Consider the following 22,552-nt stretch of genomic DNA (forward strand, 5'->3'; position numbering starts at 1 on the left):
GACCAAGACCCAATTTGGGAACACACACAACACATCTAGTTGTCCTATCCCCTTACTCTCCTTTATTTTGGGACAGTTCCCTTAAAAAAATTTTCTTTTAACAAACTGAAAGTAACAAATGAACAAACAAGACAAACGAAAACTCACAGGCACAAGACTGTGGTGGGACAGTTAACTTTTGAAGAGTAACGGCCCATTACTTTATGGAATGTCCCTCAGTTTGGGTTTGATATATCCTCATAATGGAATTCAGTTGTTCCATTATGAGTTACGGGTTGTTGGAAGGAACACCACAGAAGTGGTGTGTCCATCTCAGTGCATCCTTATCAGGAGGCATATGATGTCAATATATTTCATTTTGGTGATGGTAACTGGTGGTACATCCCAGATTTCTCCCCTATACAGTTATTTTTCTCTTTTATACTTTGACACTTTAAGACTATGTTTATAACCCATTTTTCACCCAACTTTCACCCATTCATTTTAGTATCCACTGATGATTCCTCCCTGAAATAATTATTACTGTGGTGTTTGCCAAGTAATGATTTTCTCAACCCATTATTCCTTCTATATTTATTAATTGGATTTATATAAAGAAGAGCTTTCCCTCCTCTCATATTCATTTATCTATTCCATTTATAATCACACAAACTCAGGGATATTTGTTTTTGCCTCTGTGTTATAATCCATTACTATCATTTATATTGTTGCTCAGTTGTCCCAGATCTGACCAATGGGAGCCCCTTTCATTGGCTCCTGTGTCCTTTTGACATGTCATTATTTTTTGAGCACCTGTTTACTTTCTGGCACCACATGATACTTATGCACAAAGTTTCCAAGTGAACCACTTTTATGTGTAGGGGAGAAAGATGGGCGGGACAAGTGAGGAAAGAAAAAGTGGTATCATTTAAAATATATAAACATAATATGTGACAAAATAAGGAAGGAATTAGGGGGTAGATGTTCTGGTCACTTCAAAAGATAATAAGGTAGCCCTGGCTAGTGTGGCTCAGTGGTTGAGTGCCGGCCTGAGAATCAAAGGGTCGCTAGTTTGATTCCTAGTCTAGGGCACATGCCTGGGTTGTAAGCCAGGTCCCCAGTAGGGGGCACACAAGAGGGAACCACACATTGATGTTTCTCTCCCTCTTTCTTCCTCCCTCCCCCTCTCTAAAATAAATAAATAAAATATTAAAAAACAGGTAATAAGATAATGGTTGGCTTTTATGAGCTTTTTAAATCTACTACTCCATCAGTGTTCCCTGGACCTTCAGCTCTCCCTGATCCAAGGAGTCTTCTAGTAACTTGCCAGTGGGCCAGGTGGGTTAATCAAAGCGACACACAGACCGGTACAGGTCTGGGTTATTATCAGTTTGCCATGTGATAAGTATAAAAACTGATATCAGTGTTGAGCAGTTTTTATAACAATTTGATATTATGTGATAACCAAACACATGATCAATAGACTCATCTCACTGAACAAGATACAGGCCAGTTTGGGTATCGCAAAGCTTGCATGGTGAGTCACAGACAGGACAGGATGTGTCCCAGTCATGCACAACAAAACCATGCCATAATGGGAGACAGTTTAAGGTTGGTTTGCCAACTGTTACCCACACGTATATAAAATTCAGAATTTATATTTAACTCTAACTTTTACATCATAAATTGTTAGAACTGTATGAAGATTTGAAGACATTTTGGGAATAAATCATCACTTGCTTTTATTTTGGATGAAAATTAAAAATGAATATCCTGAGCTGTCTGAATTACTTTAAAATATCTTCTTCCTTTCCTGTCAACATAACTCTGTGAGACTAGTTTCTCTACTATAAATGTTAAGACCAAAAATAGAAATAGTTTAGCTATATATCATCCGCTACGTGTAGCACTGTCAACAACCCAACCTCAATTAGATAGGTTAACAAGCAACCAAGCTTATCTGTCATATTTAAAACTTTTAAATATTAATATACATAGTTTTTATTCAAAATGTGCATATACAGGTATTTAATGCAGGGGAATTGCTTTGACCCATAACTTTTAATTTAGTTATGCTTATGGAATAATAAAGTTATGGATATAATAGTGATTATTAATTGTCTTTATATTCACATTCAATGAATGCATCATGTTTAAAGATTTTTCTTGTTTCTTCTGATTATGTTGATTTAAAATGCAATTTTATCTGTTAAATATAATAAAACAATTGGCCTTGTATTTTTATCATAAAAAATTCATTTTTATTATATTTTACAAAAATACTGATTCACAATGGATGTGAAATTAAAAATTAAAAATTTAAAGCTGGTCCATTACCACAGCACAGAAGTAGTGCCCCAGTGGAGCCTCTGCCTGTCCCTCCACCCCACCCCCACCCTGTGTGGTAACAACCCTATTTGTTTCTTGAGAGGAAGGAGAAGGTGCTATTGAGCTAGGAACTCTGCCCACAAAATGCCTGGGAGTAGGAAAAAAAACAAACTAACTCAATGCAAAGCTACTTTAAGATGAAAACAGAAAAAACAGGCCAATAAAATCTCCCCCTAATAGCCAATCATGATAAATACAAACTGAATTAAAATAGTTAAACATGTTTTACAATATAAACAATCCTAAAATCAGAAATGTAAAAACTAACAATGGATATGGACAGACGGGTAGAAATATATGCAAGACAGTTGGTTGAACTCAGGAAAGAAATTGAAGTCAAAGTAAAAGACAACCATCTCAAATGAATAAATTACAAGGCACCCAAGGAAAATGGATTCAAATGAAACTTTAATAAAGGATATTGCATAAAGATGGAGAAAAGAACAAGAAAATGAAAAGCAGGTAAATAAGTAAAAAAGGTCAGGGAAAAAAGTGGTTGAAATGGAAAATATATAAGAAAACTCCAACATGGATATAATTTGAGTCCTGAAGAAAAACAACAATGGAAGAGAGCTAATTTTTCAAAACTGTCATCCAAGAAAACTTTCCAGAAACGAGAAAAATCTACATATTGAAAGGATCCAGCACATACTTGGGAAAATTGACCTGAGTCTATCAACTCTTTGACATCTCTTAATACAATTTTAGACTTTTGAGACAAAGAAAAGATCTTAAGGGCTTCCAGATAAACAGTTAAATTATTAATACAAAAAAGAAAATTTGCCTAACATCAGACCTCAAGAATAATACACAGTATTGTAAGACTGGAACAGCATTTTCAAAAAACCCAAGGAAAGAATATGCAAGCCAAGAATTTTATATCTAGCCTGGCTGCCATTTAAGAAATCATGTATAACACAGAAAACATGTTTCAACTTTGAAACACTCTTCAAACACACAAAAATAGGCTTGACAAATGAAAAGGAATCTCTTTGAAGATGGAGGCATAGGTAAACATGTCTCGCCTCTGTGCACAACTATAACAAAAAATACAACTAGACTACAAAAGAAATCTCACCCAGAATTGTCAGAAAATTGAGCTGTGTGGAAGTCCAACAACTAAGGATTCGAAGAGGCCACATTCATCCAGACAAATAGGAGGGGTGGAGATGCAGAGAAGGGAATGGGCAATCCCACATTTATGTGTGGTGGATCAAAAAATGGGAGGGATACCTATGGAGCAAGGGATCCCAGCCCTGGTACAGACCACACAGCCCAGGGTCCCAGTGCCAGGAAGATAAGTCCCCATAACTTCTGGCTGTAAAAACCAGTGGGGGTTGGGGCAGTGGAAGAAACTGCATGCTCTTAAAGGGCCCACCATGGACTTAGGACTCAAGTAGACCCACCCCCTCTAGGATTCAGCACCAGGGCAACAGGTGGAAGGGTACTAGTGGCATATGGAGAGAAAGTGAAGTGTGAGTAGGGAGACAGCTTCCTCCTGGGCAAAACTCCAGAGACCAGGCAGAAGCATTGTCCACTCTCTGAGCCTGCCCACACACAGAGCAATAGAACAGTGACACAGGTTGTCCTGCCCTGGCAATCACCTGAGGATCTGCCTCATACAATTTAACAGGTGCCCTAAGACATGGAGTCAAAGCAGCTCTACCTAAGACACAGAAACGAACCCAGGGAGGCTGCCAAAATGAGGAGACAAAGAAATATGACCCAAATGAGAGAACAGAACAAAATTCCAGAAAAAGAACTAAATGAAATGGAGATGAGCAGACTATTAGATGCAGAGTTTAAAACACTGGTTATCAGAATGCTCAGAGAACTCATTGGGTACTGCAACAACATGAAAGAGACCCAAACAGAAGTAAATGATGCATTTAGTGAAATAAAGAAAAATCTACAGGGAACCAACAGCAGAGGGGATGAAGCCAAGATTCAAATGAACAATTTGGAACACAGGGAAGGAAAAAGCATTCAATCAGAATAGCAAGAAGAAAAAAGAATTTAAAAAATGAGGATAGAATAAGGAGCCTCTGGGACATCTTCAAATGTACCAACATCTAAATCACTGGGGGGCCAGAAGGAAAAGAGGAAGAGCAAGAAATTGAAATTTTATTTGAAAAAGTAATGAAACTTCCCCAATCTGGTGAAGGAAATAGACATACAAGTCTAGGAAGCACAGAGAGTCCCAAACAAGATGAACCCAAAGAGGATCACACCAAGACACATCATTATTAAAATGCAATGCCAAAGGTTAAAGATAAAGAGAGAATCTTAAAAGCAGCAAGAGAAAAGAAGAGAGTTACCTACAAAGGAGTTCCCATAAGACTGTCAGCTGATTTCTCAAAAGAAACTTTGCAGGCTAGAAGGAATTGGCAAGAAGTATTCAAAGCAATGAAAGGCAAGGACCTACAACCTAGATTACTCTATCCAGCAAAGCTATCATTTTAGAATGGAAGGGTCAATAAACTGCTTCCCAGACAAGGTAAAGCTAAAGGAGTTCATCATCACCAAGCCATTATTGTATGTAATACTAAAGGGAGTTATATTAAAAAAAAAAAAGAAGATCAGCCATGGCTGGTGTAGCTCAGTGGACTGAGTGCCAGCCTACAAACCAAAGGATCACCGGTTTGATTCCCAGTCAGTGCACCTGCCTGGGTTGCAGGCCAGGTTCCCAGTGGGGGGTCATGCTAGAGGCAATCACATATTAATGCTTCTCTGCCTCTCTTTCTCCCTACCTTTTCTACTGTCTAAAAATAAATAAATAGCCCTGGCTAGTGTAGCTCAGTGGATTGAGTGTGGGCCTGCGAACCAGAGTTCGATTCCCAGTCAGGGCACATGCCTGGGTTGCAGGCCAGTTCCCAGCAGGGGACTCATGAGAGGCAACCATAGTAAATAGTATGGGTGTAGATTTTTGCACTTACTATGCAACCATAGTAAATAGAGACACTTTGATGTTTCTTTCCCTTTCTCCTTCCCTTCCCCTCTAAAGATAAATAAAATCTTAATAAATAAATAAATAAAATTTAAAAGGAACATCAAAATGACAAACATTAAAATGGCAATAAATTCACAACTATCTATTATTGAATCCAAATAACAAACTAATCAAACAAGCAGGACAGGAACAGAATCATAGATATGGAGATCATTTGGAGAGTTATCAGTTGGGAGTAGGAAGAGAGAGAATAGGGGAAAAGGTGCAGGTATTAAGAAGAACAAATTGGTAGGTACAAAATAGACAGAAAGATGATAAGAACAGTATGGATAATAAAATAGCCAAAGAACTTACATGCATAAATCATGAACATGAACTAAGGGGAAGACTGCTGGAGGTAATGGGGGTACCAGGTGGAGGTTGACAAAGGGGAAAAATTGGGACATTGTAATAGCATAATCAATAAAATATATTTTTTGAAAACCCTCGCTGGTGTGACTCAGTGGACTGAGCACTGGTCTATGAACCAGGGGCTCACTGGTTTGATCTTGGTCAGTGCACATGCCTGAGTTGCAGGCCACGTTCCCAGTAGGGGGAGTGCAAGAAGAAATCACACATGGAGGTTTCTCTCGCTCTCCTCTGTCTAAAAATAAATAAATAAATAAATAAATAAAATGTTTTAAAAATAGATTTTAAAGAAGACATCTTTTTGAACAGGAAAACAACCTGTATATGAGTCAATGTGCTTCAGAGAATATATAATATGTTTGTGTGTGTATACACATAGATTTCTTTTAAGGAATTGGTTCATGTGGTTGTAGAGGCAGGCTGGGAAATCAGGCAGGTATTTCTGTTAAAGTCTTGAGGCAAAATTCCTCTTATAAGAACAACCATATGGGATTAAGGGCCCACCCTAGTCCAGTATGACCTCATCTTAACTACATAATTACATCTGCAACAACCCTATTCCTAAGTAAGGTCGGCAGTTAGAATTTCAACCTATCTTTTTGGTGGATGAAATTCAACCCACAACATCATAAGAATATCACTTCTCCCTAGGTTAATTAAGAAATTTATGTAAACCCAATGAAAATAAAAATGTTTTTATGGAGCTAGACAAATTGCTCCTAAAGTTTATATGTGGAAAACTGAAAACTATGACAACCCTGAGAAAGGAAAGTTACATAGGTGAACTAGCCTTTCCAGGTATTAAAACAAAGTCTATCTGATTGAACACAGAATAGTACTGGTGTTGACAGGAGAGACCTGGTTCTTTTGCTGACACATGTAAAGAATTACAGATCAGTGAATCGATTAGTGTGTAATCAACTTACTAGTGACTCATTCCCATGGAAGAAAATGGGCCTAGCTAGTCAGGTGTAAAAGGCAAAGTTTCAGGGCAAAGCAGTGCGACAAAAGTAGGAGTGGCTGAAGACCAGGGTGGCAAGTCCCCCCGCCCCCGTGGCCTCAGGCCGGGTGGCCAGAGGCCTGGTGGCCCAAGAGACAAGAGTACCAAGAATGCCCCAAGCCCCTAAGAGAATGAGTGAGTCCTTTGTTCTGAGGACTTATATAGTTGGTGGGATAGGAGAAAAAAAGTGACATATTGATTGACGGTGCCAGCTTTCCTGGGGGAATGTGACTACCCAAACTTAGATATGTGTGGGGGTCTGTTAACCTGAATCCTTATCTTGCTCCAGGCTCCATTTGTTCATCTTGTAGTAAAACAAATATGTGACAGGAGGCAGTTAATTAAAATTGGGGCACTTCCCAAAGTTATTTATGGGCTCTTTCTGTACACATCAGGGACTCCCTCGTAAAACAGATAGTGACCAGAGGTAGACAATTAACCAAAGTTGTTTTATGGGCTTCTTTGGGTACTAGGGACCCTCTCCCACATTCTAGGCCTTGGGATGAAAGCACAGTTTCAAGGCCTTCTTTCCCAGATAGTGGAAATGCTACACAGAATTTCAAGGACTTCCCTCTCTCTTGCTAACATAGCATTTCTGGTGATGATAGAACACCTGGCAGTATTATCAGACCAGGCTCAGGACTGCTGAGTTAGCGGGTGAGACAAATCTCCTTCCTCCTCCCTGCCTCTCTTTACTATCCATTGTACCTAAGTGCAAAAAGGCGTTGCCTGGCAACCAAGATGCTAGATGCTGGCCAGTAACAGCAGTGGAGTCTCAGAGTTCTTCCTATGCTGTCTCTTGCCTCACTGGTGCTTTAAAAGACAGAAAAACCAATGGAATAGAATAGAAAGTCCAGACATAGACTGAAGTCCATATGGAAATTTAGTATATGATAAAGGTAGCATCTTTTTAATAAACAATGTGGGGGCGATCGGATACCCATTTTGGAAGAGATAAAACTAGATCCACATCTCCCACCACTCACAAGAGTAAACCCCAAATTGATGACAGATCTAAACTGTAAAGAGAGAAAAAAACCATACAAATACTAGAAAAAAAAGAATTATTTCATAGCCTGAGTGTAGGGAATGGCTTTTCTAACTTGACTCAAAATTCAGATGCAATAAAATAAAATGCTGATAAATTTGACCATCTAAAATTTTTTAACTTCAAATCATTATGTTGAAGTATATTTTTAGATATTATATAACATATCTATTTCAATGATGTTTTCGTAAATTTACCAAGTTGTGCAAGATCACCATAAATCAATTTAGAACATTCTCATTGCCTCAGTAAGACCCCTCATGCATACTTACTGTTAGCTCCATTTCCCACCTGACCTCCTGCCCCTGGCAACCATTACTCTGCTTTGTGTCTCTACAGATTCGCCTTTTCTGGACATTTTATATAAATGACATCATACAGCATGTGGTCTCTTGTGTACAACTTTCACTGGGCATAATTTTTTGAGGTTCCTTTATGTCATAGCATATATCCATAGTTCATTCATTTTTATTGTTGAATAGCATTCCTTGTATGGATATACCTCATTTTGTCTATCCATTCACAATGTGGAAGTATTATCAGTAGTGATGCCAAAACCACCATAAAAATATCAAAAGACAAATGACTACTAGGAGAAAATATCTGCAACATGCCTCATACATAAAGCACTAATATCTCTAATATATAAAGAACTTTCAAAATTTGAAAGAAGTCCAAAATTCCTATTTAGAAATAAGCCAGCCCTAGCTGGTGTAGTTCAGTGGATTGAGTGCCAACCTGTGAACCAAGGGGTCACCGGTTCAATTCCCAGTCAGGGCACATGTTTGGGTTGCGGGTCAGATCCCCAGTTGGGGGCATGTGAGGGTCAACCACACATTGATGTTTCTGCCTCCCCTCTCTCTAAAAATAAATAAATAAATAAAATCTAAAAAAAAAGAAAAAGAAATGAGCCAAAGACATGAATAGACAATTCCCCTAAAAGGATATTAAAATGGCTTTTAAAAATATGAAAAGATGTGCAAATTCACTTATAATAGGAATGCAAAAGAGGGGGGGTATAAAGGGACTAAATGGTAATGGAAAAAATATAATAAAGATTTTTTTAAAAGAATGCAAAAGACCAAAGGAAGAAAAAAATTTAAAGAAAACAAAAATAAATTAAACGAAAAAAAAAAAAAAAAACAAAACGAAACAAACAAAAAAGAATGGAAATTAAAACCATACTGAAAGCCCTGGCTTGTGTGGCTCAGTTAGTTAGGCATTATCCTGCAAACTCAAAGGTTGCCAGTTTGACTCCTGGTCAGGGCACATGCTTGGGTTGCAGGTTGGGTCCCTGTTTGGGGCTCTTACAGAAGGCAACCAATTGATGTTTCTCTCGCATCAATGTTTCTCTCCCTCTCTTTCTCCCTCCCTTCCCCTCTCTCTCTAAAACAACATCAACAACAACAACAACAAGAAGATATACTGAGAACACCGACTAGGATGGTTACAATAAAAAAGAAGGAAAATGCCCTGGCCAGGTAGCTGCTCAGTTGGTTAGAGTGTCAACCTGATACACCAAGGTTGCAGGTTTTATCCTGGCCAGGGCACATACAAGAGTCAACCAATGAATGCATAAATAAGTTAAACAACAAATCAATGTTTCTGTCTCTCTCTAAAATCAATAAATTTTTAAACAAGAAAAATAACAAATATTAGTGAGGATGTACAGAAATTGAAAGCCTCATACTAAGTTGAGGGGATATAAAATATTGCAGCCATTTTGGAAGAGTCTGGCAATTCCGCAAATGATTAAATGTAGAGTTACATATGGTCCATCCATTCTGCTCCTAGGTATCCACCCGAGAGAAATGAAAACATACATTTGCACAAAAATACGTTCATGGCAGCATTATTCATAACAGCATTATTCATTATTAAACATGGAAACAACCTAAATGTCTATCAATTGATGAATGGATAAATAAAATGTGGTGTACCTACATAGTGGCATAGTATTCTACCATAAAAGGAAGTACTACTACATGCTACAACACGAACGAACCTTGAAACATGCTAAGTGAAAGAAGCTGGACACAAAATGTCACATTGTATGATTTCATTTATAGGAAATGTCCAGAAAAAGCAATTCCTTAGAGACAGGAAGTAGTTTAGAGATTGCCAGAGGCTTCAGAGAGGGGAGAATGAGGAATGACTACTAATGGGTATGGGGTTTCTTTGGGGGGGTGATAAAAAGTCCTAGAATTGATTGTAGTGATGGTTGCACAGCTCTGTGAAAATACTGAGAACCACTGAATTGTACACTTGAAATGGGTATACCTTGCTACAGCTGTTATTAAATAAAAACAACAGTGAGATACCATTTTTTACCTATCAGATTAGCAAACCAGCTATAAAAAAGAGAGAATGTGGAAGATCTCTCTGAGGTGAAATGGGGTGGTTTCCAGGATATATTGTAAAGTGAAAAAGAGTATAAATAGCCTGTTCCCATTTGTGCAAGAAAGGGGAAATAAGTAAAAATGCATATATCTCCTTATTTCTTGCAAAAGGAAACACAGGAAGGATGACCCAGAAAATAATGAAGTTAACTGCCTATCAGGTGTGCATGTGTCAGGGGAGAAAGGTGGACAGCATGGAATAAATCAGGAGGAACCAGCCCCTGCAGGGTATATCTTTGTGGGTAGTTTAATACTGAAAGGTCAGATGAGACAGCTTCAAGGGGCTCCTACTGTCCTAATACAGGCCAACTGGAGCACCAAAACTAAGAGGACAGTAAAGGATTATAACCCACTGAATACAATAGCAATCTATGGGACCACATTAATAATAAATAGGTGAGTATGTCAGTGGGGAGACAAGGGAGGTTCTTCCTTACAGCAATGCTGACTGACATATATATGGAAGGACTGGTAGAATTGGAAAATTGTCACTTTGCATCCATCACAGTAAATATTGATGTGGACATGAATTATTAATGATGCTAAATCTACAGGAGAGTGTGATAAGGAGTAGGATATTTACATAGTCTTAGAGTATCTACCTACTAATCATTTGTTAGCTGCAATGGGCAGAGTTGTAACTCTGCAGTGGAGATGCTGGACAATGACTCAACGAAGTGATCCAAACGTACGTTACCGAAGAGGGACAGAGAGATGTGTGCCTCTGGGAGTGATCCTCAGAGAAGGACACCGATCACTTTGAGAGTCTAATGGCTGAGAATCTATAACCTGAATCTAATTGTGAGGAAACACTGGGCAAGCTCCAACTGAGGAGCACCGTGTAAAATAACCTGCCTGGACTCCTAAAACATGTCGGTATCTTGAAAAACAAAGGAAAGCTGAGAAACTATTCCAGATGAAAGGGGACTATGAAGTCATACTGGACTAGAACCTGTACTGAAGAAAAAAATGCTATAAAGGACATTATTGGGACAATTAACAAAACTAAACTATGGACTATAATCATATAAAGTATGATATACAAGGTTACATCACTGATAACTGTACTGTGATCACATCAAAGAATATCTTTCTTCTTAGGAAATACACACTGAAATATTGAGTAAAGCAGAAAAATGTCTGCGACCTACTCTCAAATGTTTCAGATAAAATAAATAGTAATGTGTGTTTGTTTGGAAATATTGCGAGTTCGGTTCCAGACCACTGCAATAAAACAAGTATTATAAAAGTGAGTCACATGAATCTTTTGGTTTCCCAGTACATAGTTTATACTATACTGCAGTCTATTAAGTGTGTGATACCATTATGTCCAAACAAAAGTATGTACCTTAATTGAAAAATACTTTATTGTTAAAAAATACTATCACCTGAGCCTTCAGCAAGTTGGAGTCTTTTTGCTGGAAGAGGGTCTTACCTTCACCTTGTAAAAATTGCAATGTCTTGCCCTAACCAGTGCGGCTCAGTTGGTTGAGTATCATCCTGCAAAGTGAAAGGTCACTGGTTTGATTCCCAGTCAGGGCACATGCCCGAGTTGCAGGTTCCATCCCTTATTAGGGTGTGTGTGAGAGACAATTGATCCATGTTTCTCTCCCTCTTTCTCCTTCCTTTTCTCTCTCCATTCTGGTCTCTCCAAAAATAAATAAATAAAATCTTTAAAAAAATAAAATTTAAAAGCACAATGTCTGTGAAGTACAATAAAGTGAAGCATCATAGACATATACATACATACATACAAATCTATGAAGAGAATAAAACGAACATAGCAAAGTTCAAAATGGGCTGCAGTGGTTCGTACTGTGTCAGCCAGGCTGAGCTGGATCATGTTTCCCAGAGTCCCCTTCCCCACACTGTTACAGGAAAATGAAGCAACCAGACACTGAGGGATTCTGGAGTAGGAGGTTTATTAACGTGCACAGGCCCAGAGGAGTCAGTCTCCAAAATCTGAGCCCCGAACAAAGGATTCTTGGGGTTTATATAGTCTACGGGGTCTTCCTGTCTACGTAGCAAAGCGAGATACAGAAGCGGAGTGCGGAAGTTAGTTCTAACCGCGGGGGTGCTAGTCCTAGCCCTTGTGAATATCCTGCTGTTTGCTTTGGCCCTATCACTCCTCCTAGGGTTAGGGTGCTTGGGGTTTGGGTAAACAAAGGTTCTTCAAAGCTTCCCATATTAACATGGCTCCAGGTAAGACCTGGCTCAGAAACTACTGTAAGAGATTTGGCATATGAAAATAAAACATGACTCTCAGAAGGTAGTTGGCAGGAAATGCAGTGGAAGACAAACAGGTGCAGAGGTGTTCTCGGATTCCAGCTCTTCCTGACTGACTGCTGGTCTAGCGGCCCCTCCCTTAGCCCATCACCAGACCCTTGGCCACCAAGGCAACAGCCACCCCACCACCCCACCTCCTTGCCATCTTCCCTTGGACCCCAGGCCCCACTCTGGAGGTTGAATGGGCCTGGCTCCTCACACTGACTTGTTGGTGACCCTTCTCATTTTCCAGCTCCCCTTTCACATGTCACCACCCCCCCCAGCACCCTCCACAGCTCTGTTCCCTCTATTCCCTGTGACAAATTCTCACTCACAGCAGCCCTTCCTCCCTGACAAAGCCCTGATGTAGGGGAATTTGAGTAAAGGGTATGTGAGAGTTCTCTGTATTCTTGCAACGTTTCTTTGCAAGCATGAAATAGTTTCAAAATAAAGTTTTAAATTTTTTTATGATTTAAAATATTTAATGATCCTCCCACTAAAAGGTTTTCTTACTTCTGGTACAAAAATTAAGTATGTGGAGTAGGCATTAACCTAATTCCTGTGACAGGACCCCCTGTGACAGAAGGTCCTTCCCGTGACAGGACCCCCTCCAAATGAAGCCCTGGCAAGACAGCAGCTGGTGGAGGAAGGCTTTGCAGCCTTCTGCTTGTTTCATCATTAGCCTGCACTGAGGACACTCGAATAGGTAGAGATAAACAAAAGACTGGGAGGAAACAGCAGGTCACTGGGGCTGGACCCAACCGATTCTTTCCTGTCACCTGATTCCACTGAGGGACCCAGACCAGATTACAACACAAGGGGCATTTTATTGCTAGAGAAAATGAGACAGAACACACATTTCGCTGCCATTCTGGTAGCTACTGAAAGATGCTGGATAACTACCCAGCCTTCAGCCATTGTATTCACGAGGGGAAAAACAGTGTAAGAAGGCAGAAGATTAGAATCAGAGACACAGATGGCTCTAAAATTACTTTCAGCAGTAACTGAAAATAGCAGAGCCAATATATCCGCCTATTGTTTTATTCATCCAGCTTCTCTTGAGGCACTATGCTATTTATTCCCTTTGGTAGAGTTTAAGAACAAATATTCCAAGGAAATCAGCATAGGATGTGGCAAAAAAAATCATAAAATACCTAAATCTTAAATGTTCAGTTTTCACAGCCATAATTCAGGAATAGTCTCATGCTTTGTAAAATGTTGGCCAGCATTCCAGAGCAATTTTGACAAAATACATTTATGATTTTTAAACCATAAGACAGAAAATCATTTAAAAAATAAAATCTTGGCTAGGGAATATAGTCAGGAGTATTGTAATAACTATGCATGGTGCCAGGGAAGTATTGAAAATATCGGGGAGATACACTTTGAAAAGTATATGACGTCTAACTACTATACTGTATACCTGAAACTGACACAAAATAGTACTGAATGTAAACTGTAATTGAAAAATTAAAAAATAAATTTAGAAAACCCAAATAAATAAATAAATAAATAGATAAATAAATAAATAAATAAATTGTTGCCATCATTAGAGTAAGACTTGATTCAGGCAAGAATCATCAATTGATACTAAATCTAATTGGTTAAATGTTAGATAAGGAAATAAATAATTACATAGTCTCAAAGTATCTTCCCGCAAATTATTTATTAAATACAAAAGGGGATATACTGACTTTCCAGTGGAGAAATCTGGTGAACACTACCTTAATAAAACTAGTAGGCAGACACATGGCATCATGTCCCTCCTAGTGCGATACAGTGTGGCTAGAATACTACTTCCATGGGTTTCCTGCCCAAAAGGAACATCTGAAACTAGTTACAAGGAAACATCAAATGAACCCAAATTGAGGGACATTCTATCAAAGAGCTGGCCTGTACTCTTCTAAAATGTCAATGCTATGAATGCCAAAGAAAGGCAGAGGACTTTCTTTGTAGATTAAAAGAGACTAAAGAGACATCACAGTTAAATGCAATGTGCAATCCTGGTCTGGATCCTGGACTAGAAAAACAAAATTATTATACAAGACATTATTGGGACAATCGGCAAAATCTGAATACAACTTGTAGATTACGGTATTACATCACTGTTAAGTGCCTTGAATTTGATGGGTGTGTTGTGGTAACATAAAAGAAAGTCCATGAATGTCCATAGGCTTAGGAAATACTGATGTTCTTAAGAAATACCCTTAGAATAGAGAAAACAATAAAGTATGGTAAAATGTTGATAAATCTGGGTGAAGGATATATGGAAGTTGTTTGACACTTCCTGTTTTGTTATTCTTGTTTTAAACTACTTTCACTTTTCTGTGAGTTTGAAATTATTTTAACATAAAAAGTTGAAAAGAACAATTAAAATAAGATGCATTCTCTATGATCCATTGTACTGAAACTCAGTGAGAAGTCACGTAGGTTCAGCATCGTTAATATCAAGCAGGATATCATAGGACCTGTGACTTAGAATCTTGGTTAGAAGAAAGTGTGTGTGGCACATTTTCAATAGACTGGGACCTATCTTTGTATTTGCCTGTCTTCTCCCATCCTTTTTCTTTGAAAGATGATGGTGAACTTTCAGCAGAGTTGGAGGTGTAGGTGGAAATACTGTGCCTTCTTGCACAACCAAGCTTAAAGACAACAAAGTTTTAGTAAAAAAAAACCCGCATCCAAAACACAGAAAATTGAACTATACAGATGTCCGACAACAACGAACCCTTCAGCCAGACCCGTAAGAGGGGCGGAGCCAGCAACTGGTGGAGCGGGGTTGCGCAGGAAAACTCGGCCAGACCAACCCAGGCGCATAGGCAGCGGATGGCAGATCCCAGGCTTAGGGTTGTGACGGGCAGACCCAGTTAAGGGCGCAAGGCACCTGGCTGACCGAGGTCACACATTCGCACACAGATAAACCAGGCAAGGAGCGAGCAGTGAGACAGACCGGACAGGTCCCAGTGGTGGGAAGCAGCAGAGGGGACCTCTATTGCTCCCTCTCTGACTCCCCCCGCCAAATACAGCATCACAACTCAGAGACCTGGGTGGCTCCGCCCTGGTGAACATCTAAGGCTCTGCTCCTCATATGTAACAGGCATGAACAGACCAAACATGGCTCAAGAACAACTCAAAGCTCCAGAGCCAATAACTCTAAGCAACCAAGAAGTAGCCAACCTATCAGATGCACAGTTCAAAACACTGGTGATCAGGATGCTCACAGAACTGGTTAATTTTGGCCACAAATTAGAGGAACAAATAAAGGCTAAACAAAGTGAAATGAAGAGAAATGCACAGGAAACCAATAGTGATGGAAAGAAAACCGGGACTCAAATCAAGGGAGTGGGCCAGAAGGAAGAAAAAAAATGACCAAACAGAAAAGGGTGAAGAAACAAGAATTCGAAAAAATGAGGAGAGGCTTAGGAACCTCCAGGACATCTTTAAATGTTCCAACATCTGAATTATAGGGGTACCAGAAGGGGAAGAGGAAGAGCAACAAGTGGAAAACTTACTTGAACAAATAATGAAGGGGAACATCCCCAGTCTGGCAAAGGAAATAGACTTCCAGGAAATTCAGGAAGCTCAGAGAGTCCCAAAGAAGTTGGACCCAAGAAGGAACACACCAAGGCACATCACAATTACATTAGCCAAGATTAAAATGAAGGACAGAATCCTAGAAGCAGCAAGAGATAAGGGGACAGTCACCTACAAAGGAGCTTCCATCAGACTGTCAGCTGATTTCTCAAAAGAGACCTTACAGGCAAGAAGGGGCTGGAAAGAAGTATTCCAAGTCATGAAATCCAAAGACCTACATCCAACATTGCTCTATCTAGCAAAACTTTCATTTAGAATGGAAGGACAGATAAAGTGCTTCTCACATAAGACCAAATTCAAGGAGTTCATCATCACCAAGCCCTTATTCTATGAAATGTTAAAGGGACTTATCTAAGAAAAAGAAGAGAAAAAAGATGAACAGTGAAAGGACAGCAAACTCACAGTTACTAAGAACTACACCTAAAACAAAAGCAAATTAAGAGGACAGCTAGATCAGGAGCAGAACCATAGAAATGAAGATCACATGGAGGGTTAGCAACAGGGGAGTGGGAGGAGGAGAAGGGGGGAGAAGGTACAGAAAATAAGTAGCATAGATGGTAGGTAGAAAATAGATAGGGGGGAGGGCAAGAATAGTAGGGGAAATATAGACTCTAAAGAACTTGAGACACGTGGTCATAAACTAAATGGAATGGTGGGGGAGGGGCTGTGCAGAGTGGAGGGCAATGAAGGGGGGAAATAGGACAACTGTAATGGCATAATCAATATGATACATTAAAAAAAAAAGAAAGATGATGGTGAACTTGTTGACCATGTTCATGGTAGTGTCTTTGGGTTGAGTCACACAGTCGGCTCTGACAGCCTTATGTTAAAGAGGCAGCACAGAGAGTAGAAATCCCACTTCCAATAATATTAAAAGAAATATTAAAGTATTGATAAACCTTTAGCTCTCATCTTTTAAAGATGTTTAGTCTCATCTTTTAAAACACAGTGAAATATACAGCAGTACTAATTTACCTGGAAAAGCCCTGGCTGGTGTGGCTCACTGCATTGTGTACCAGCCTGTAAACCAAAGGGTCACCAGTTCGATTCCCAGTCAGGGCACATGCCTGGGATGTGGGTCAGCTCCCTAGTAGGGGGCATGTGAGAGGCAATCACACATTGATGTTTCTTTCCTTTTCTCCTTCCCTTCCCCTCTCTCTAAAAATAAATAAACAAATAAATAAACAAAATCTTTAAAAAGAAGACAAACCAAAAAAAAAACCCAAAACCTAATTTACCTGCAATGAAGGGTAGTCACAGGTTAGCACTACTGATATTCTCTAACCTCAAAACTGTTTTGTCATTCTTTGCTTCAGTCATTCAATTCTCTACAGCTCTGCTCATTTCTTGCCCTGTATCTTTCTCATGTCTCTCTTCAAGTGCTGGTTAAGTTCCATTACAATGTCTTACCATATGTTTGGGCCATTTATTGCTACTCTAACAACCAACAGATATCTACCAGGCGCAAAACTTACAGAAAGCTACTTTTAGCCGGCATCTACCAGTTTGGAATTTGCCACTAAAGCCACTTACACATTGTCTATACCTCCATTTCTCTAGCTGTAAAATGCCCCTCTGAGAAGGCAGATCTTGTCTTATTCAGTTTGGGCCACATCCAGTCAACATATCAGAAAAGCTTGTGGGGAGATGGAATATTTCATTTGGTGCTACTTTCCCTGGCCTAAGGAAGCTTACAACATAATCAGAAGGACAGAAACACATCAGACGTTCAAGTGATCAGTGCACAGGACTTATGTGAGAGATAGGAAACCTTAATCCTGGTCTACCATGAATTCACTGCATAACCATGGCAAATAACATGATCTCTTAAGGCTTCCTGACTTATTTATAAAACAAGGCAGTTGCATTGGATGATAATAGCTGAAATTCACTCAGCACTTACATTAACAGGCCCAATGCTCAGCACTGAACAGAGATTAACATATTGAAACCTCACAATGCTGCTAGGAGGTACATAACACTATTATCCTCATTTGACAGATAGTCTATGAGATTCTTTCAACTCCAATGTTCTATAATTATGTGATTCAAGTTAAGTAATATGGTAAACTGCATTTTCCAAAAGTGGCCACAATATTTCCCACCCCACAATGCTCTTCTTAAAGTGTGACTTTGACACTTCTGCCTTTGATGGTGAGTCTATGTTCCCTCTCAGTGAATCTGGGTAGGCTTGTGACTAGAGAAAATGCATGATGTTATGTGACTTGAGGCTAGATCATAAAAACCAACAGAGCTTATATTAATTTCCTATTGCTGCCCAGCAGATTACCACAAATTTAGTGGCTTCAAACAATACCAATTTAATTGGCTCATAGTCTGTAGGTCAGAATTCTGGGTACAGCATGACTGGGTTCTATGCTTGGGGTTTCATGAGCTCCAAATGAAGGTGTTGGCTAAACTGAGTTCTAAGAGGGTCATTGGAGACCCTCTTAGAATTCTGTCTACCACATAGCTTCTGTTTGATTATCTTGTTTTGTTGTTCTTAGAGTTTAGCCACTACACTGTGAGGAAGCACAAGCAGCTTCTGGAGAGGAACTGACACATGCCCACCAACAGTCCCAGCTAAGCTCCCAGCCAACAACCAGTATCAACTTGCCAGCCGTGTAGTGAGTCACTTTGAAAGTGAATCTTCCAGCCTCAAGCTGAGCTGCCCAGCTGGCAGTCCATGGAACAGATGAGCTATCCTTATTGAGTCCAGCCCAAATTGCAAATCTGTGAGTAAAAGAAGGAATTGTTGTTGTTCTAAGCCACTAAGATTTGGGATGACTTGTTATGCAGCAATAGATCATTGAAACCAATTGACAACCCAAATGAGATGATCTACACAAGGGTGTCAAACTGATTTTCACCAGGGGCCACATCAGCCTCGTGATTGCCTTCAAAGGGCCAAACATAATTTTAGGACTGTTTATATGTAACTACTCCTTAACAGTTAAGCGAGAGCTCGGCGCTGCTGCTGGGTAGAAACAAGGTGCAGGCCAGATAAAACAAGGTGGAGAGCTGGATTCAGTCTGTAGGCCTTGTGTTTGCCACCTGTGATCTACAAGTACTAAAACCTTCTGTGGACAAGGAATGGTAATGTACATTTCTTTTAGGACATCGGAGCATCTGGCGGTGTAAGCCTACAATGTCATTCAATTCATGCTTGCTGATTTATTAATTCAAACTTAGACTGAACTGATTTACACCAGTATACCACTCATCCATATTTGGAAGCTTAGCATTTTAGAAGGGTTATCTAAAAAGTATGCTGCTTTCCTTTTGAGCAATGGCTATACTATATATTTTATTTTAAGGTTTTATTTGTGAAATATTTGGGATGTAAATGAACATAATGAATGTAATAACATTTTGGTAATCCTCACTAGAGGATATGTTCTTTATAAAATTGATTTGAGAGAGAGAGAAAGGGAGAGAGAAAGAAACATCAATGTGAGAGACAAACATCAATTTGTTGCCTCCCATACGTGCCCAACCCAGGATTGAATCTGCAACCTATGTATGTGGCCTGACCGGGGATTGAACTCGCCACCTTTTGGTGTCTGGATGACGCTCCAACCAACTGAGTCACCTGACCAGGGCTGAATGTAATAACGTTTAAAGGTACAATGGGCTTGTTTATAAATCAGCACTTAAAATATTAATATTTCAATGTACACTTACTTTTTAACAATTATTATTTTTATTAGGAAAAGGTAGAGAACACTGGGAAAATAATAATCCGTTTGTTATTAAGAATTCTTTTTTAAAGGTTTTATTTATTTATTTTTAGAGAGGGTAAGGGAGGGAGAGAGAGAGAGAAACATCAATGTGTGGTTGCCTCTCTAATGCCCCCCCACTGCGGACCTGGCCTGTAAACCAGGCATATGCCTTGAGTGGGAATCAAACCAGTGACCCTTTGGTTCACAGTCCAGTGCTCAATCCACTAAGCCACACTAACCAGGGCTGTCATTAAGAATTTTCATCAATGGATATTAAGTGTTAGATGAAAGACTGTTGGAGCAGAATATCCATACACTCTCAAAGAGGCTCCCCCTGGTTTATTTGTTGATTACAGAGAGGGAAAGCTGCCTTTGCAATGCAGGAACATAGCAGACAACTCCTTAACCACTGGCAACTGGCCTGCAACCTAGGCATGTGCCCTGACTGGGAATAGAACCACAATCCTTTGCTTCATAGGCCCACGCTCAATCCACTGAGCTACACCAGCCAGGGCTCCTTAACCAAATGACCAAACTTAATATCACCAATGATGGAGTAAATGACACAGTGCCTGCCACTGTGATGTATTAAGGACACAATATCACCTGTGTAGTATTTGTACCAAAAAAATGTTTAACATAAATCTAATTATGAGAAAACAGACAAACCCAAATTAAGAACATTCTGAAAAACCACTGACTTGTATTCCTCAAAAATACCAAAGTCACTAAAGACAAAGAACACTACAAAACTATTCCAGATTAAGGGAGATTAATCTAAAAGAGATGATATGTCAATATGAACCTTGATTGAATCCTGGATTTCTCCTACTCCAACAAGAAAGGAAAAAACCCTGTAAAATTCTAAAACTTAAATATACACTGCATATTAGATATCAGCACTGTATTAAGTGTTAAATATGTGACTGGATTATAGTATTGTGGTTAAGTTAGGAGAATGTCCTTGTTAGGAGCCAGATGCTGGAATGTTTAGGGGTGAGCTGCCACTATGTCTGCAAATAACACTCTGGCAAATTGTGTAAGGCCTAAAATTCTTTACGTGGTTAAAGAATTTTGTGTCAGCATCTAGTCCATAGATGTGTCCTCTGTTCTAGTCTGTCCACAGACTAGAGAATCAAAGTTATATACAGGAGAATCAAAGTTTTCCTACATCAGGCAGATGAACCTGCACCTTCTCTGGTGGTAAGCAGAGCCTTGAGAGCTTTATGGTGGCCGCAGCATGATGGGTACAAATGATGAGCCGGTGGTTCCACCTTTGCCAGAGGGGTACACACAGACATTCATGCACACTTGTGCATTCCACACATTGCAGGTACTCACCAGAATGAAGGCACATACAACTGCAGCCAGTGCTGTCAGACGCACTTTACGGCACTGCCGTGCACGCAAGCTAGCGACACGTAAGGTCTGGTACACTTTACAGCAGTCAAGCTAAGGCGCGAGGCAGTGCATTGACGTCACATCCGGGTTGCTATGGCACCCTCTCCACGTTCCACCTCATTGTGAGCTGGCTGATCATCCTTTGGCAGTCCCGCGGCTCCGTGATCATGGCGGCGATAGCGGCACTGTGGCGGAAGGCAACGGACTACATGAAGACCAAGGAGTTCCGGGATTATGTGACTAGTACTCACTTTTGGGGTCCGGTGGCCAACTGGGGCCTGCCAATAGCTGCCTTTCGGGACATGAAGGCATCTCCGGACATCATCAGCGGCCGCATGACAACAGCGCTCATTCTCTACTCGATGGCTTTCATGCGCTTTGCTTACCGCGTGCAGCCTCGAAATTTGTTGCTGATGGCCTGCCACGGCGCCAACGTGGTGGCGCAGAGCGTGCAGGCGAGCCGCTACGTAGTCTACCATTACGGCGGCGGCGCCGAGGAGACCACTGCTGTCGCCACCGTCGTTGCCACCAGTGCCACCATCGCTCCCACCACTCCCGCCGCCACTGACAACGACGCCCATTTCACCACCGACAACACAGCTTGTGACTAGGTGGCCACTGGCCCTAATCTGCAGTCCACGAAATGAGATTAATGGCTGAGATGACCCTACCGAACTTTTGCAGCTTGTAAGCACTGAACTGTTTTTCTTCCTAAAGAAAAGACCAATGAACAGTTTCAATTAGACTCTAAAACAGTGCGAATCTCATTTAAACCTGCAGTGTGGTTAATAAAAAGCGAAGTAGCATAGAACTGAAACCGAGTGCTGCCTCTTTCTTGCCCTAGAAATATATTGTTTTGTAGAAGCTGAGGACGGTAACTTGTTTGATTTTTTTCTTCATGGTACCCACAAATTGAAGGTTTAATTTACATAGGGAAGAAAGATTATTTGAATGGTATTTCAAATGATCTTTTTTAAAAAATTTCTTAAAGGTCTCTTGGGAACATGTTTTGTTAGTTGTTTTGTATATCCGGGCCAAATAAGGATGCTTAGTACACATGACTTTTAAACCTTGGTAGAGTCACAAATCTCCTTACAACAAAACAAAAGTCTGGGGGCTATTTCTATTGATGGAAATACTTGGAAGTGAGTTTAAATAAACTCTGTGAAGTCAAGTTGAGACTTTTAAGGAGTACTTATTAAGAGAATCTAGAATCTCTTTGTTGCTGGGCAACTATAGAACCTTCCATGGAAACAGAATAAATAATTGTGAGGTCAATTACTGTCAACCCTGAACTCTAGGTAACTAGGAAATAAAAATGACAAAATCAGAATCCTTTCCTGTTTTCCTCATGCCTAAAAATGGGGAAATGGCAGTTTGTAAAATTGGTTTACCTAT

The 22,552-nt window shown here is 39.9% G+C and overlaps 1 protein-coding gene across 1 annotated transcript; it reads left to right on the forward strand.

Annotated features, from left to right (window-relative positions):
* The first annotated feature begins 21,224 nt into the window (after positions 1-21,224).
* Positions 21,225-21,765, forward strand: MPC1L (mitochondrial pyruvate carrier 1 like). The gene has a single exon (XM_037165630.2). It carries the CDS (start codon positions 21,322-21,324, stop codon positions 21,763-21,765), a length of 444 nt encoding a protein of 147 aa, XP_037021525.1. The 5' UTR covers positions 21,225-21,321.
* The last annotated feature ends 787 nt before the right edge of the window (positions 21,766-22,552 follow it).

Source organism: Artibeus jamaicensis, unplaced genomic scaffold (genome assembly GCF_021234435.1).
Source record: "Artibeus jamaicensis isolate MK-2021 breed Jamaican fruit bat unplaced genomic scaffold, CSHL_Jam_final contig_60, whole genome shotgun sequence".
NCBI lineage: Eukaryota > Metazoa > Chordata > Mammalia > Chiroptera > Phyllostomidae > Artibeus > Artibeus jamaicensis.